The 17551-nt window shown below is 34.0% G+C and overlaps 4 protein-coding genes and 1 long non-coding RNA gene across 8 annotated transcripts; 1 reads left to right on the top strand and 4 right to left on the bottom strand.

The window, feature by feature from the left end:
• Positions 1–956: 956 nt before the first annotated feature.
• On the bottom strand, positions 957–1951 carry LOC105210988 (protein lin-37 homolog). The gene has a single exon (XM_011182213.3). The coding sequence runs from the start codon at positions 1815–1817 to the stop codon at positions 1035–1037; it is 783 nt and encodes a 260-aa protein (XP_011180515.2). The 5' UTR covers positions 1818–1951; the 3' UTR covers positions 957–1034.
• An 875-nt stretch (positions 1952–2826) lies between these two features.
• Positions 2827–5691, bottom strand: LOC105210990 (uncharacterized). Its single transcript, XM_029039455.2, has 3 exons — positions 5104–5691; positions 3419–5022; positions 2827–3326 (listed from the first exon to the last, which is right to left on the bottom strand). Exons 1-3 carry the CDS (start codon positions 5402–5404, stop codon positions 2895–2897), a joined length of 2337 nt encoding a protein of 778 aa, XP_028895288.2. The 5' UTR covers positions 5405–5691; the 3' UTR covers positions 2827–2894.
• Positions 5692–5713: 22 nt separating this feature from the next.
• LOC128922874 (uncharacterized) lies at positions 5714–7418 on the top strand. Its single transcript, XR_008472070.1, has 2 exons — positions 5714–6089; positions 6163–7418. It is a non-coding gene; the product is annotated as an uncharacterized LOC128922874 (long non-coding RNA).
• LOC105210991 (peptidyl-prolyl cis-trans isomerase Fkbp12) lies at positions 6894–7897 on the bottom strand. Its single transcript, XM_011182216.3, has 2 exons — positions 7742–7897; positions 6894–7638 (listed from the first exon to the last, which is right to left on the bottom strand). The coding sequence occupies exons 1-2, from the start codon at positions 7776–7778 to the stop codon at positions 7349–7351; spliced, it is 327 nt and encodes a 108-aa protein (XP_011180518.1). The 5' UTR covers positions 7779–7897; the 3' UTR covers positions 6894–7348.
• Positions 7742–12917, bottom strand: LOC105210992 (zinc finger protein 184). Of its 4 annotated transcripts, none has more exons than XM_029039459.2 (6): positions 12629–12916; positions 12291–12517; positions 11083–11737; positions 10195–11022; positions 9945–10122; positions 7742–9868 (listed from the first exon to the last, which is right to left on the bottom strand). In XM_029039459.2, the coding sequence occupies exons 1-6, from the start codon at positions 12726–12728 to the stop codon at positions 9415–9417; spliced, it is 2442 nt and encodes an 813-aa protein (XP_028895292.2). In that variant the 5' UTR covers positions 12729–12916; the 3' UTR covers positions 7742–9414. The 4 variants fall into 4 exon arrangements, with proteins under 4 accessions (XP_028895292.2, XP_011180521.2, XP_054091204.1 ...); XM_011182219.3 differs by having other exon boundaries at positions 10195–11262; positions 11329–11737; XM_054235229.1 differs by having other exon boundaries at positions 10195–11737; positions 12677–12917.
• Positions 12918–17551: the final 4634 nt, after the last annotated feature.

Below are 17551 nucleotides of genomic sequence, written 5' to 3'. Positions count from 1 at the left end.
TACCGATTCATTTTGATATTTATATTTCGAATACAAATACAAACATTTTTAAGTAAGATTTGAATATCATTTCCCATTCTTATACTATTTCAAAGAGGAGGCAGTGTTTTTGTAGTTTTTGAAGGGCTTAAACCATACAGGGTACTTCATATAATTGAAATTTAGCATCGTTACATCTCATTTTATGAATATGTGTCATTAGAGAACAAAAAAAGTTATACAACTCCTATAACTATGCTTCGAAAACTTTAAGTTAACTTTGATTAATTAAATTCATATTTATGAATGAACGTTGAAAAAATGAAAAGGAAAATCCCTTGACCGGATAAAACACGCGACTATTTTGAAATTTGGTCGCCTGGATGCAATAGAACGCAATTAAGGAAGCTTCAGACTTGCCAGACACCGCCACCGTCACAGTTTTCCTCTTGATGTTTCCGGACCAAACCTCTTTCGCAGAAACCATTACCGCAGTCAATTGCTGGAAGACCGCTGGAAGAGCTATCAAAAGTAGTTTCTGAAATATGTCGTCGACATACAACACTTTATCGACCACTGTATTGCACTGTAGTGGATTAAAGTTCTACTTATCCACCATATGTCCTACATGCAAAGAGTCCTGCTCGACACTAGCTACATGCGTGCTCAATTAACACTACTCATCTAACAGCCCTTTCCCTATGCTCCAACCTTATCGAAACAGCTCGTTTTCTGGGTCTCCCGTTTGATGACCTCGATGACAACTAAATATAGGCTTCCCGTTTCAACCAGTCTGTAAAATCAGTAGAACAACAACAACAGTATACATAAACCATTAGACCATCATACCCGTTACTATAGACAATCTCTGGTGGTTAAGACGATCGCGGAAGAACTATGAACAAGAGAAACTTCTTCCTATACCCCATACATCTCCAATTTTGTTAAGTTTTTTAAATTCAATATTTTATTAAATTCAAATTCATATTTACATGTTATTGATTAAAACACACACATATACAATATAATTTATAAAATTCTAATTATATTAGTGTTTAGGGCTTGAAGAGTTGTTGTAAGATTAAATGGTTGAGTTCGTAACGTTTCTGGTAACTACCAGTCTGTTTTAGCCAACTTGATTTGAGATTTCTCCACTTAATCAAATGATCCGAGAGTAGTTCATTCTTGTTCAACGTATTACTGCCAAAAACAACTTCATCAATTTCTTTTGTACTCGAAATATCACGATCCAGTACCGGTATTTTTGGGGCATCAGTGCGTTTGGGTGCCGGCATTGACGTTACATTTCGTATATCACCTCTTTGCAACTGTTCAAGCATCTCAGCGGCATTACTTTTCCTTTCGACTGGCGAGGGTGATCTCCTATCTCGATAACTGCGAATATTTGGATTACGTGGTTGATTAGACATCCACGCACGACAAATCGGATATAATGCTGTTTGTTCCGTATACTTGGAAAGATCAAGGCTACGATCAAATAATTTCATAACAAAACTCTCTGCTTGTATTTTTTGTGTTGGTTGTGCCGCTGACTTATCGTCAGTTGGTTGCTCCTCACGCTTACGTCGTTTAGTTGGTGTAATGTATTTGCCAGGTGAGAGGCTGTTATGACGAGAACTACGTGGTGACTGGATTTCACGTTGCATTGTATTAGCTAAATGTTTGGGTGGACGTCCACGATGTGGTAAATCTTCCTCACTAGCGTTCTCATCATCATCATCTGAATCGGCCATAGTATCATTTAGTACATTCCTAAAACGTCCGCGGGCTTGTTGAATATCATTGTGGCCTTTTCTACGTTGTGGCGGAGTCTTCATGCTGTTGCAGCTAACAAATTAAATTTATTCGCGTATAAATTCTTTAAAGTTTAAAGAAACTTTCAAATTTGTTTGGCAAAGAACGAAATACTAGTAAATTTTTAATTTGACACAAACGCACCAGTGTTGCCAGTATTTACAAATAATGTAGTAAAAAAATACAGAACGTAACGTAACCATAACACAAATAATTGTATGCTACGGAATTACCTGACATAACCTTAGCATCCGAAGTTGAAAGCAAAAGACCACAGAAATATCTAACGTTACTAACTCCTATAGATATCAAAGGATCTGGTTACATCTAAGATTTTACTGTAATTTAAGAAAAAGTGTATATTAATGTAGTTGACCATAATTTCCTGTTCTTGGAAACTGTTGTGTTTTAAGTGGTATTCAGCACTAATGAGAAGGTTTTCCAAAATTTTTATTAATTCAAATTATTTTTTATTCATCGCATATATAGAAAAATAAAGCATATGTTAAATTCCACATATATATTCATTCCAGTGATTCATTTATTTTCAGCTTTTATATTATACCAAGTATTACAGACATGCTTGTCTGCCTAGACAGGCGAAAGGAAGTGTCGAATTGGCATTTGCAAAGTGTATTTAAAAATTGATAATTTAATTGATATTTACAAGTTTTTATTTTGTGTTAATTTTTATTAATTTTTTATTGAAATATTAGCTTTAGTGATTTTCTGGCAGCATTTTTTTGTGCTTAGCCTAATATATACTTTAGTTAATTCTTTTAATTATTTAACGCTAAAACAGTGAGAAGAGAATAAAACAATTTGTTGCCTTTATTAATTAATGCTTTTCAGATAAACACACTGTAAAATTGTGTAGAAGAAATGAAGAGAAGTTCAAAGAAGACATTCAATTTAATGTTTGACAATGTATGCACATTAAGTCAATATATTAAATAAAAATTATAATAAGACCATACACACTTATGTATTACAATATTCTAACCATACAATCGAGTTATTTTCGCATAAATGTATGTTTATATATATATATAATTAGCTTTATTTCATAAATATACCATATTTACCTTTAGGATAACAACTTAAATTATTTCGCGCGGCGCGCTTAGGAAATGGACCGAGTTCGAAACTTGATGCGTTATCTCACCAAGAGTTTCTTTATGTACACCTCCGAATAATATCAATTCACCGTGTCCCGCAACCATAGTAGAGAGTATCAATCTTTCCGGAGCTCCAGGTATAACACCATAATTCTTGTACTCCACCCATTGTAAGTGAGGATCATCTTTATCCATTGCTGCCGAGAGATCACATACGAATAAGGATAGCACGTTCCGTTTAATACGCTTAGGAGATGGCTCTTTGATGGCTTTAGGTTCTCCCACCATTGCGCTACGCCTTGAATTTCTTAAAGCATTCATCTTTTCCTCCATTCGACGTATACGTTCATTATGATCCTTTGAAACGCTACGAGGACGGCTTTGCACATTAAACGCTGCCATACGAAATGGGTCCTGCAAATTGCAAAGATTGAATTATGTTCCATTGTTATATAAACCAAAGTTTTGTTTTTATATTATACATGAACGATCACATTCATACTCACTTCATACAATTCGTCGAAACGTTTGGGCAATAACGGTTCGTTGTCCCTACAACGTAATGCTAAATTTCGCTGCAAACGGTTCGCAGCTTCAATATCGTTAGAGTTGTTACCGCCGGCAATAACTTCATTACCGTTACGTGGCGGCGCAGTACCATTTGTACGAGAACTGGATGAGCTTGACGCTGACGCTGATGATGACGTTGACGGCGACGGCGACGGCGAGCGTACAGTAGGAGCAGCATTTGAACAAGATGGACGGTTTTGGTTACACTCCTCTGCAGCATTTGCATGCAAGTTACCGAGACGACCACGTCTTGGTTGAAGATTGTTGTTATGGCTACCATTAATATTGTTATTATATATATTATTAACTTGTTGCTGTTGATTTTGTTGTAGTATTGCACGTCGATTGGCAAAATATTGTTCATCGGGTCCGCCTAAACGAGCATTGTCAAGTCGCTGCTGTGGTTGTTGTTGTTGTTGTCTTTGCATAGGTGGTTGAGGATTTGGCGGAACTGCAGCCATTTGCACGCCACCGCCCAAAAGTCGCTGTCTATCAAAGAGATTATTTTGATTTTGTTGTTGTACTGCACCATAGCGTGGTGCAGGCATTTCGGCAGCTGCAGCGCCTATGCCATCATCTGCTTGTGCTCCACCTGGACGTCGATATAGCCTAACAGGCACTCGCATCTGCTTCATCATTTGAAAGTCTTGTGGCATATTTGGCGTGGGGCCAAGCACAACCAATTTAGAGCCAATCTTACATGCAGGATTACACCACATATGTGTCGCACCGTATTTTTTATTACGTATTGGTATTGCATGCCAAGACCATAAATCTTGCGACATATCCAAGAGCCAAGCATCCGAGTATACACTATTGGGGCCACCACAGCCCCCCACTATCAACAGGTGATGCTCGTCCAATACCAATTGAAATTGCCCATACCGCGGAGGAGGTTTCGTATTACCCATAAATCGTGGTTGCCACCACTTCAACTCTTTAAGATTTAAGCACCATGTTTCATTTGAGTTACTATTCACACCGTCTGCGATTTGATATCCACCAAATATAACCATACGATCGCCATGCACACTAGCTGAGTGTCCAGCCATAGGAGGGGGACTTGGCAAAGTAATACGTAATGTCCAGCGATTACTGTTCAAGTCATAGAAATGGAGTTCGTCGAACAGGCACCATGGTTGATATGGTGGATGCAGTGATGGGTATCGCCATCCTCCAAATAATACCAGTTGATCTCCCCAGCAGACAATAGAAGCACTTCCTTTTGGTGACGGATAGGAACCCATTGACAATGGTCGCTCCCAACTCATTTCGGATAAGTCGAAGCGCCACAAGTCATTGAACGTAGTATCAGAGGATGAACCCCCACCAAAAACATACATCGAATTTCCATGTCTTACAGCTGAATGAGAAAATCGTCCAGCGATAACTGGTGGTGGACTGGGAGGTGTTGCTAAATTTGTTGTTACATTTTTACATTCTGCTACATTCGCAGCGGTCTGCTGTGAAAATATTTCCCATCTTAATCGATAATCAATTAATCCTTTATGTAAGTTTAATTTCGAACGCCGAATTAAATCTTGAATAGAAAAATAAATTGTTAAAAATGTCTATGCATATGAATATGTAGCATGACACACACACAAATTTTGCCACTTACTTTTTACTACCGAATTCCAACGTTTACAAACTAGTCTACAGCTTTCCAAATCTCTATAAGGTGGTAAATAGGTAAGTATGAACTCTAATATCTCATCAGGTAAAGCGTCCAGTTGGACAGCACGTATTTCGTCACGAGTGGCATTAAATTCTGTCATTGAATCATTGTTATCCCTCTGCACTTTATGTTCGCCAATGAAGGTGTCCTTGGTGACTAAATACACATCCTTGACTACGTCACTTTTTATTGCTGGCATTCGCGATTCAGTTGAAGCCGCCACTTCATTTGCAACACCTTCCATAACCCGCCTTACCTTGGCGAAATTCCGATTAATGGTCCAGTGTTAGTTTTTATATTAGAGCATATATTTATATCCTGCTACTTTTTTACATTAACATGTGCTCTACAAACTTTTAGCAAACTTTCTCATGCCAATACAAATGTTATATTGTAAATTTAATATACTTCAATACTTGTTTTGTTATTTTTAACCATCAGCAAATCTGAAAATTTATAAACTCAAAAAGCTTGAAAACGAATGAAAGTGTAAACTACAAAAACGCAAAAAAAAACCTTCACTCTATTTCACCACATTCTATTCGACATATGTTTAGTGTTGCCACTTTATTCAGTGGTTAATACGAAAATAAACGGAAAATTGCTTAAAGTACTTAAAAAAAAAAAATATTGCGTTCAAAGCAAAATAAAACAATATCAGAAAAAAAATTAAATATGTCCTCAATGAAAAAAAAACAAAATTTATACAATTTCCAATAATTAATCGTTTTCAAGGCAGTCAATAAATTGCGCATAACGGGAACGGACCCAAATATTTATCCGGCCAGATTGCCCTGCCGAAATCTGAGTTGACCTTGATACTTCAATTTTTTTACAATGTTGACGATGATAACAGATTTCCATATTTGGTATTAAACTTCATTAGAAAGTCGATGTTTATAATGAACTACATTAAACCAGTTAAAGGGGTAAATTTGTAAACTTCTAAACCAAAATTCTTTTTAGCTTACAACTATTTTTACTTCTTATCAATTTTGGTAGCAATAGAAGAAAGTTTAACCAAGATTTCTTAACTAATGGAACGAGATCAAAAAAGGTTCAACGAAATCAAGTTGTCTTGAGAATCGTGATATGTTAATACAGTTAAATACACAAAATTCTTTTTAGCTTACAACTATTTTTACTTCTTATCAATTTTGGTAGCAATAGAAGAAAGTTTAACCAAGATTTCTTAACAAATGGAACGAGATCAAAAAGGGTTCAACGAAATCAAGTTGTCTTGAGAATCGTGATATCTTAATACAGTAAAATATACAAAAAAAACTTCGAGTTATAGAGTCTTCCGAGTTACGGGAGATAATTTGTATGAAATTTGACCTCTATTGCCAATTCAAGATTTCGAGTTATGGAATTTCTACTGTATATGTTTCTCAACTTTTCCCAAGTTTTTATAATGTTTAACAAAACACGAAATTGATAAGGAAATATAAAGCTTTCGATGATTAATAATAATTTTTTTATATGATATATGTAAGGAGGAATACACATGGATGACCTTGTTGCTGTACCCCAAATAAAATACCTTGCTCCAATATTATGTACATACAAATAAATGCACACACCCTTATTGTTTTATAGATAAAACATTCCACAAATATTTTGGGGATGCTGCCGTAGTGATAACATTGATGAATACAATACACTGTCCGCTTAAATTACCCAGTCCGGCTGTGGTGAGAATGGTATACATGCCATTTACAAATTCCAAATAGTTGCTTTTAATTAATTTATTTAAGTTTCTACAATTATTTTTATTCAATTCATCGAAATAATTTCATTAAGTAATATTGAATGCAGATTTAATAACACTACAAGTATGAGAACATTTAATAAATAGTAAAATTCAATTCTGGTGCGTTAAATGCATTTTAACAGATTTCTTCACATTTTCTCCCGACTGTGAGTAATTACAATGGAATGCACTAATTTAGATGTCACTTTAATACGAGTCTTTTGTAATCGAACTTATATATTTATCAATTGTGCAACGCATGTCCATACTTTTGTGATATTTCATACTACAACTCTATTTTGTGTCTAATTTGTTTGAGATAAAATTCTTGTTTTACTATTTCTAACTAGCATTTTTTGGGATGATTATAATCTTTTTTTGTTCTTACTTGTTTATTGTATTTATAATTTTAGCGTACTTAGTTACTGGACCTGTTTACTCGACCTTCAATAACTCTACATCGAAAGTTAAAGTAGCATTTGGTGGAATAACGCCTGGGTGTCCCCGACTACCGTAGGCATAATCCGGCGAGCAGATGAGTTTAGCGCGTTGGCCGACAGAAAGCTGTGCAACTCCTTCATCCCAACCACGAATGACTTCGCCTCTGCCAAGTGTAAACTTGAAAGGCTTATTGCGATCACGTGAAGAATCGAACTTAGTGCCATTATCTAAGGTTCCAGTGTAATGGACAGACACCACCTGTCCAGTTTTAGGGAATGTACTACCTATTTTAGTATATATATATAGTTACACATATACAATGTATTAATAATCGCATAAAACAGGTTAGAATTACAAGTGTTTTTTTTTTATTTGCATTATGCTTACCATCACCGGGAGAAATTGGTACTACTTGCACGCCCATTTTACTTAATAAATTTCTTTTTTTCAATGAGCTAAATTCCCACTTCTATTAAAAACACTCAATTTGCGTCTAACACCGGCGGTGAAAAAATGAGAATGCGGAAAATTCTTGTAGAGAAATTACGGAAACCATCAATATGGCGTTCGACCACAATATTGCCAGATGTAAGAAAATCGCACATTTGCAACAGGGTGCAACTGTGCGAGAAAAGTGATTTTCATCAATTCGTGCTTAAATTTTGTATAAATTCAAAGTGTTTTTACAATTTTGTGAACGTATATAACGCGCCAGTATATAGAATATATTATCAGTGGTTCGTGACATTTTGTACTCCAATATTTGATCTGAAGGTGAAGCTACTAATTATGTTTAAAATTCGAATTTATTATTTTTTTCCCTGATAATAAAAATTCCACTTTCACAAACCAATAGTTTGTTAAGCCTTACGGCAAATCTGCCCCAAAGGTCAAAAACTGGTTCGCTGAGTTTTGTAGTAACTCTATTTCCACAAATAATGTAGCTCGCTTATTGGGGAACCATAAAATGCATGCATAGGTCATATCGTTTAACAATTTGTACAGAAAAAGCACGCATCTGCCGGATCTGAAACCCATCAAAGACGTTTGAGCCCATATATTATAACTTTCCAGTAGTAATCTCATCATATATCATATCATATTTCCCTGTCTGGTTAATTATAGTTACTGGGATCAAGTGTTAATATTAGTTAGCGTTTGTAATAAGTAATTAAATTTTACCGCTTCACAGTACAAAATTATATAGACTAGAAGGAAGGATTTAATTCACATATATATTTATTATACACACTTTTTTTAAATAACCTAAATATAAAATTCATAATTTCATTATATTTAATGAAAAGCGTAGTTATTTTTCTTTACTTTTAATGACACTGGTTGCACGAATCTCGCAAATAGTATGAACACAACAACTACAACATAGTACAAAATATTGGTTTACATTAACAGCTGGATTTGTTTAAATTTTTCAATTTTCTACATTAAGTGATGGTATATATATATATACATATTCATAAAATACACTAATCTCTAACTTTATTTAACTACAATTATTTGAAAACATACACTTACATATATGTAACCTTTGAAAATTAAGGTTGCACATTTCAGACTTATTGAACTCGATCTCAACTCTTATTGGTCCAATAACCACATGCGACAGTTCAGTTAAAATAAGTCGAAGTATTTTTCACAATAAATTAAGTAATTTGGTGGTAAAGTTGAATTGACACCACACGCGCTGTCAATATGTTTAATGTACAAAAATTTGCTAAATTGATTTAAAACCACTGAAATTCAAGTCCAAAAGAATTTGCACAAAATTATAATTTAACTATATGCTTTAATAACATAAATAACAATATTCAATTTGAAATTGACTTTAGCAAACATTACTGCGAAATTATTTCAAATATGTTAATAAATAAGTTCAGAAAGAAAATAAAGGAAAGTTACACAATAGTTGTGCAACGAAAACTCTTTGTACCGTAATTTATTTGGTTTATTTTATGTACTCGCGTGTTTTGTCGATTTCCCATTGACATATCACAGGAGAAACGCAAAACAATTGAACATTGCTCCCACGCGTGTCGGCACTATTTACAACTACAACAGTTTGGATTACGCTCATTTTCGAATTCTATAACACCAATACGACGGCGGTATGGCTTATGACCCGGTAATTCTAACGGACGTTTTGAAGGCATATACGGTAGCCGCATATTGAGTATTTTAACGGTGTACTTTTTACGTTGTCCACCATTCAAGGACTCGATTTCGTTGTTCGGCCGCGTTGATGCGAATGTAGCCTTACTTTGTATACGTATTACATGTTTTTCGGTTTCATTACTGTGTTCCAGCTTCATATGCTGAAACAATTTCTCTTCCGTTAGAAATTCACATTTACATTTATCACACATATGATTCAACTGTTTTGAGTGGTATATTAGATGTAAATCCAACTGATGTTGAAACATAAATTGTTCATTGCACTTGTAACAAATGAATCTGCCTCCATTCTGGCGGTCCAAGTGGTAATCCAAAAACACTCTGAAATGTAATACGGTAAACCAATGTGTATTAAATAAAGAAAAATCGCAACGCACAAAAAACACTTGACACTTACTTGCTTGTGAAGACGCTGCCACATTTTGGACAGTAGAACCATGAGCTTTTAAAATGATGTACATAATCGTGCAACATTAAATTCAATAGCGTGTCAGTGAAGAAATCACAGTCGTCGGCTAAGCATGTAAACTCTTGTGCTTTGATCTGCGCCTTCAGTCTTTCCAATAGGTAAAGATCTAGAAGAAGAAATGTGGGAAATGTGAGAAATGCAGCAATACTAAATAGAAAATGCGTTTTCAGCTACATACCATATTCTTTTCGACTATCAATTTGTATATCGGGCAGTTCGTAAACCTCACTATCATTCCGTCTATCTAGCCAATCACCAGTGTATACTCTACGCCTCGAATCCATCGAATCCGCAACTGAAACTTCATCGTCCTCATCATCCATATCACTATCTTCACTATTGCTGTGTTCGTGCACATATTGTGAGACGCTGGTTAAAACAGTTAGACGACGTCTTACTGTGGGTTTTTCCACGACATCGGTTCGCACTCGACTTTGAGCACGTGTCACGCGACGACTAATTGTAGATTTTGCGGCTGAACGTTCGGACCTAACCACCGATTTCTTGTCATCATTCACTGTATCTACTCCGTGCTCACCAACAAGTTTTTGCTCTTGGCAAGCTTCTTTTTCGGCCAAACAAACAATGCGATGAAAATCGTGTTCATACAAAGTGTTAAATTTTTTATAGCACATATCGCATTTGTATTCGCGCAGATGCGTTGCACGGTGCTCTCGCAAAAGTGTGACACTATCCATTGTTGCTTGACATTCGGTGCAATGAAACTGACGCGTGCGCTTCGAGGGTTCAACAGTTGTGGGGCTTGCACATTTGGTTACACCATTCACTCGACTGCGTTTGGCACTTGCACTTGGCACTGATGTCTCCAGATTATTCGTAACATTGGCACTCAATGATGGTAAACTCCGGGAATATTGATTGCGACAGCGTCGTATATGTTTATTATAGTGATCTTTTCGTACATAATTATTACCACAATATCGACAAACTCTTTGTGGCTGTGCACGTGAAGAACTTTTATAGTTGTTGATTTTCCCACCTGATTCTGTTATTAAAACTGATTCAGAACGTTCACGTATAACCTGTAACATTGATTGATTCATACCGATATGTGAATGGGTTGAATTTGAACACGATGATGGCAATTCAGGCACATTTGTTAATGACAATAATTCTATTCTTTCTGTGGATAAGAGCGAACTGTGTACGGTGGGATTTACTTCCGATCTCTTCGCTTCCAGTTGTTGAATTGATTTCGTATCTGTTATTTCGGTCAATCTATATTCTGTAAATTGTAGTGCATTTTTATTGTCTGCTTCGCCTATTGAGTTATCGAGCACAGTATTTATACCTATGCATTTACTGAGTGATGTGTATTGAAGATGATTAAAAGTTGCATTATTTGTTTCAGTTGATTCAACGGACGCCGTAAGTGTAGCAGTAGGCAGGCGTGAACTCGTATCACTTGTTCTTTTTGGCTCTGGAGACGATTGCATAAATTCACGTACACCATTAGTACGTGTTTTAATTAGACGGTTTTGTCTTTCCTTTCTAAGCGTATTTGCTGCTATATCAATATCTCCGTTATATTCTTCTCTATCGTAATTCACTTCTTTTTTGGTAGGACAGGGGGACGTTTTTAAAATTTGCCCATTTCCAAGGCTTTGCAAGCGCACTTTGATATTGTTCTGTACTTCTCGTACAGCTCTCGATTTAAATACGCAAGTGATGCAGAGTGATGATAAACAATCATCCAAATTCTGTAAAAAATAAATTAAAGGTTTTTAATTTAATATTTATACACAATTTAAATTCATAAGGCCAGCTTTGAAAACTTAATACACCATTCAACTTTTTAATCTGTATTTAACTGCTTAGTATATATATAAGCGATCTGATAAATTAAAATTATTTTAATATAAACATAATTAATAAATATTTTACAAGTATATGTAATTTAATTAAGAAACAGCTATATTCCCTTGTAACGAATACTAGGTTTACGTGAAAATGGAGGGGAAATAAAAGTAAAAGAGATTCCGTTATGCAGAAAAAATCGCAATATGCCGCATAGTATCAACAAAAATTTATGCATTGATGTATTTGGACTTGCTCAATGGTGTAGGGGATAATTGGATTTTCCAGCAAAGCAATGCTCCGATTTTATAAATTTATGAATTTACATTTATTTCAATGATTTTATGCTTCAAAGTCATGCATATATGTTTTCTTTACTAAGGTATATAATGTATTAAACAAATTTATGCTATTTTTAAATTTAATACTAATAGCAATTGCGATCTCATTACTCACCACACTATCGTCTTCACAGTAGGAGGCCATTGTCTTCTTCATTATCGGATTAGCTGATAAATCTACTATTTCTTGACTATTTCCACAAATTAAACATAATTTTTTATTGTTTAATGTGTGTTGTTCCTCAGCCACATCCTCTTCAACGCTTTCTGAACGTCGTTTCTTCCGTCGCGCCAATCCTTTTCTTATCCTAGAGCTACCAGCTGATTTGTTACCATTTTGTCCTGTGTTAAACACGAAATTTACCAATATAGTTTACAATTGCAGATATATTATTTTATTAAAAGATTATACTAGGATCGAGGACAAAGAAAGGTAATTCTATTTTTTCTTACGATGGGTGCTACGAGTTTGATCGCCACCGGGAAATTTGTATACAGTACCAGAAGCATCGTCTGCTTCCAATACATTCACTTTGTTACTCTTCTGCATCATTGTTGTGACGTTTTCGAGCTAATATTAAATTGTTATGTGTTTGTTAATTCAAAGATGGTATAAGCTATCACTTTTTATTAAAATATATTAATGTTGTGGCACTGTTTTTTATTTGCAATTTTCCTTGCATTTGTATTATAATTTATAGTTGGTATTATTCGGTGTGTTTATTAAGAGTTGCCACATTAATTTCGAAATTTTGTTATATAAAACTTTACAATTGCGAAAATTAAATTTAGAAAAGACAATAATGCATTTTATTTAATTTAACTATATTATTATATTGTTCTGATTATTAAAATAATTAAATTATTTTATTTTCTTTTTCAATTTGAAATTCAAAGAAAATTAGGTAGGTAATTCAAAAAAAAAAATTGTGGCGTTGCTTTGATCCATACTCAACACGAATAATAGTTATCATAATAAAACTCTAACAAAATAATAAAACACATGGATATTTTCTGAAAAAAAAAAAAATTGTATACAACTGGCAGCAATTTTGTGTACAAAACTTTGACACCTTCAATAGAAATTCGAAAAGGTGGTGACACAGCTTTCAAGTGAATCATGGTAATACCAGATGTCACAATTTATTGCTGGTTATTTAATTGTTTTTTACTTAAATTAGGAGGATTGAATGTTAAAGTATCCTTGTTTCGAGATTGGCATAAATACATTTACCATAAATATATGTATCGAGTCAATGGTATTTCAAACGTCAAAATATTTCGAAGTTAACCTCAATAAATTCATGCAATTTACATTCTGCAAAATATGGCAACCTTTTACAGTGCTATATAGTAGGGTATTTTAATATACTGCGTTTAGAATGAATTTCCCAGGTTTTGTTCATTAATAACTGCTAGGGCTTTTTAAAAAATCCGTTCTTTTATATGTTCATCTTCTATTGCAGCTATTTTTTTCATCATCATCGTCCAATGAGTCAGAAATTTAACGCTTTTTAATTTTATTTAACTTATGGCAAATCGTGAGAAGAGGAACTTTGAGATTTTAGCGGACAGGAACATGACCCGAGACTTTTATTGGAAGATCTCACGCCTAACTAAAGTATTTAAATCTACGCATAGTCCTTGCAAAGACAATCAGGGCAATATGGTGATAGATGCCCAGAGTCTACTGAAGATATGGAGGGAACACTTCTTGCTTGGAAATAGATCTCGAATCTGCAGTCGTTGACGACAACGCTGTCGTAGCACCACCTGACCCTAACGAAGTTCGAATAGCAACTGCTCGACTTAAAACAACAAAGCCGGCGACGACGGCCTACCGGCTGAGCTTTTTAAACATGGCGTCATGCATCAATGCCTCCGCCAAATATAGCCAACGCCTCAAAAGGGAATATGCTCATCCCAACCCACAAGAAAGGTGATCCCGTAATCTGCGCCAAAATCAGTCTTCTCAATATCGCGTATAAAGTCTTATCGAGTGTTCTATGTGAAATATTGAATCCAATCGTCAACAAATTGATTGGATTTTATCACTGTCGATTCCGACCTGACAAATCAAGAATTGACCCGATAAAAAAAACGATCATACAACTTTGTAAAATAACATTGAGTGTTACCACCAGCTCCGTCAGAATAGAGAAGGAACTCTTCGAGCCGATTGATATCAAGAGAGGTTTCGGACAAGGACAAGGTGACACCATATCGAGCGATTTCTTTAATCGTAAACCGTGCAGAGTCGATGTCCTTCGCAGCAACTCGGACTGACGTAAATTCGACATCGAGATCTTAAATTGAAAGCGTACAAAATATAGCTTTAGCAAGCACTGAAGCCGCTCGACCATCCCAAGCGGCATCGTTTCGCTCTATAGACTTTTGAAAAGTTCCAAGAAGATTCGACATTTTCGGGCTAAATTCTGTTAATTTCTGGCTCAATGGATATGTAAAAAATCAAAATTGCCCCATTTGGAACGAAGAGTAACCTGAAGAGATTGAAGTGCTGCCATTTCATCCAGAAAAAAACAACGGTTTGGTGTAGTTTGTGGGTCGGTGGAATTATCGGTACATATTTATTAAAAAATGATACCGGTGAGAACGTAACCGTCAATGGCGACTGATATCGTCTCATGATAACCGACTATTTGATGATTCAAATTGAAGCTCGTGATCTCGGCGACATTTGGTTTCAACAAGACGGCGACACTTCCCACACATCGCATTAATCAATGGATTTATTGAGAGAACACTTCTGTGAGCAGACAATTTCATATTTTGGGTCGGTCGATTGGCCACTTAGATCGTGTGATATCACATCGTTAGACTTTTTCCTGTGTGGCTTTGTGCAGTCTAAAGTCTATGCGGATAGACAGCTTCTTCAGGCCTTTGGAGCAAAATATCACATGTGTCATTTGCCAGTTACCAGTCGAAATGCTCGAATGCAGTGTCAACGATAATTGGACTCAATCGATGGATCATGTGAGAAGTAGCTGCGTCCAACATTTGAAAGAGATAATCTTTAATCGAGCGTACTGTGTGAAAGACAAAAGCGCACCGTAAACAAACTGATTGGACCTTATCAGTGTGGCTTTAGACGTGGAAAATCAACAACTGACCAGATATTCACCATGCGCCAAATTTTGGAGAAGACCTGTGAAAAGAGGATCAGCGTACGCCGATGATATTGATATCATCGGAAGCAACAACCGCGCCGTTTGTTCTGCTTTTCCCGTATGGATAAGGAGGCGAAGCGAATTGGTCTGGAGGTGAATGAGGACAAGACGAAATATCTCCTGTCATCAAGCAAACAGTCGGCGCATTCGCGTCTTGGCTCCCACGTCACTGTTGACAGTCATAACTTTGTAGTTGTAGATAATTTCGTATACCTACGCACCAGCATCAACACCGATAATAATGTCAGCCTTGAAATTCAACGCAGAATCACTCTTGCCAACAGGTGCTACTATGGACTGAGTAAGCAATTGAAAAGTAAAGTCCTCTCTCGTCGAACAAAAACTAAACTCTACAAGTCCCTCATCATTCCCGGTGCAGAAGCGTGGACGATGTCAACATCCGAAGAGACGGCGCTAGGAGTTTTCGAGAGAAAGGTTTTGCGGAAGATGTATGGTCCCTTAAACAATGGCAACGGCGAATACTGCTAAAGATGGATTGATGAGCTGTATGTGTTACTAGACGACATAGACATAGTTCAGCGAATAAAAAGACAGCGGCTACGCTGGCTAGGTCATGTTGTTCGAATGGACGAAAGTGCTCCAGCTCTGAAAGTGTTCGATGCAGTACCCGCCGGTGGATGCAGAGCAAGAGGGAGACCTCCACTCCGATTAAGGTGGATAGCGACCTGGTTTCGCTTTTTATTTCCAATTGGTGCCAAACTGTCATTAGCTTTTAAGTTAATAAAAAATCGCTTTTTTTTATTTTGTAGAATTGAATTTTTTTTTATTTGAATTTGTGTGTGTTTGTTTCTTTTGAAATTTTCAGTCAAAAATTGTACTAAACTTATATTTCGAATTACGAAACATTACAAACTATAAACTATCAAGTGCTTACACGAATTTTTCTTCTCTTTGCAAGCAATGAAATATTACAATTAATGGAATTAACACTTTTACTTGAGTACACTAACAAAATACATAAATTTAATAATAAAAAAAAAACATAAGAAACATAATAATATTTAAAACTAAACTTTGTTTAAACTACTTACGCACACTTGCAAAAAAAAAACAAAACACATACGAATTTGTATAAATTTTAAACTTAGCGCTTATGCCTGGTAATTTACTAAATTAAATTTAAATTTTATTTACAATTACATTAATTAATTCCACTTATTTGAACTTTTGTTGTATGCTAACAACGATCCATAGTTTAATTGCATTGCCCCCAGCATGTTTTCTATTACGTCTATTACATCTAAACTTATGTTTAAAATTACAGCTTATTTATGGTTTTTCAGATTTTTGTTTGCTTTTTTCTGTTTCTTTTACATTGCATGTTGTTGTGTTTTTTTCAAAATTATTGAAGTGTGTGAATTTTTAAATTTTTTTATTCATTAATATTTTTTTTATTAATATATTTTTTTATTAAAATTTTTTTCATTAATATTATTTTTTATTAATTTTTTTTTATTAATATTTTTTTATTATTATTATTTTTTTCATTAATATATTTTTTTATTAATTTTTTTTTTTTTTTTTAATTTTGTTTGTCATATTTTTATTTATTTAATTTATTATTATTTTTTAATTTATAATTATATAATTTATACATTTTTATTTTTCATTATTATATTTTTTTTTATTTTGCATGTTGTTGTGTTTTTTTCAAAATTATTTAAGTGTGTGAATTTTTAAACTTTTTTATTCATTAATATTTTTTTTTATTAATATTTTTTTTATTATTATTATTTTTTTCATTAATATATTTTTTTATTAAATTTTGTTTCATTAATATTTTTTTTATTAATATTTTTTTCATTAATAGGTATATTTTTTTTTTAATTTTGTTTTCATTAAATTTTTTTTAATTCAATTTTTTTTTGTTAATATTTTTATTTATTTAATTTATTATTGTTTTTTTAGGTTAAAGTTTTTTTTCATTAATTTTATTATTAATAATAATAATTTATAATTAATTTCATTATTATTTTTTTTATTAAATTTTTTTTTAAATTAAATTTTTTTATTAATATTTTTTTTATTAATATTTTTATTTATTATTTTTTTTTAAGTTAAAGTATTTTTCATTAAAATTTTTTTCATTCATATTTTTTTTCATTAATATATTTTTTTATTAATTTTTTTTTATAAAAATTTATTTTATTAATATTTTTTTTTATTA

This window comes from Zeugodacus cucurbitae, chromosome 6, assembly GCF_028554725.1.
Source record: "Zeugodacus cucurbitae isolate PBARC_wt_2022May chromosome 6, idZeuCucr1.2, whole genome shotgun sequence".
Classification (NCBI taxonomy): domain Eukaryota; kingdom Metazoa; phylum Arthropoda; class Insecta; order Diptera; family Tephritidae; genus Zeugodacus; species Zeugodacus cucurbitae.
Note: the sequence above shows the minus strand (reverse complement) of the source record. Positions and strands in the feature narration are given on the sequence as shown.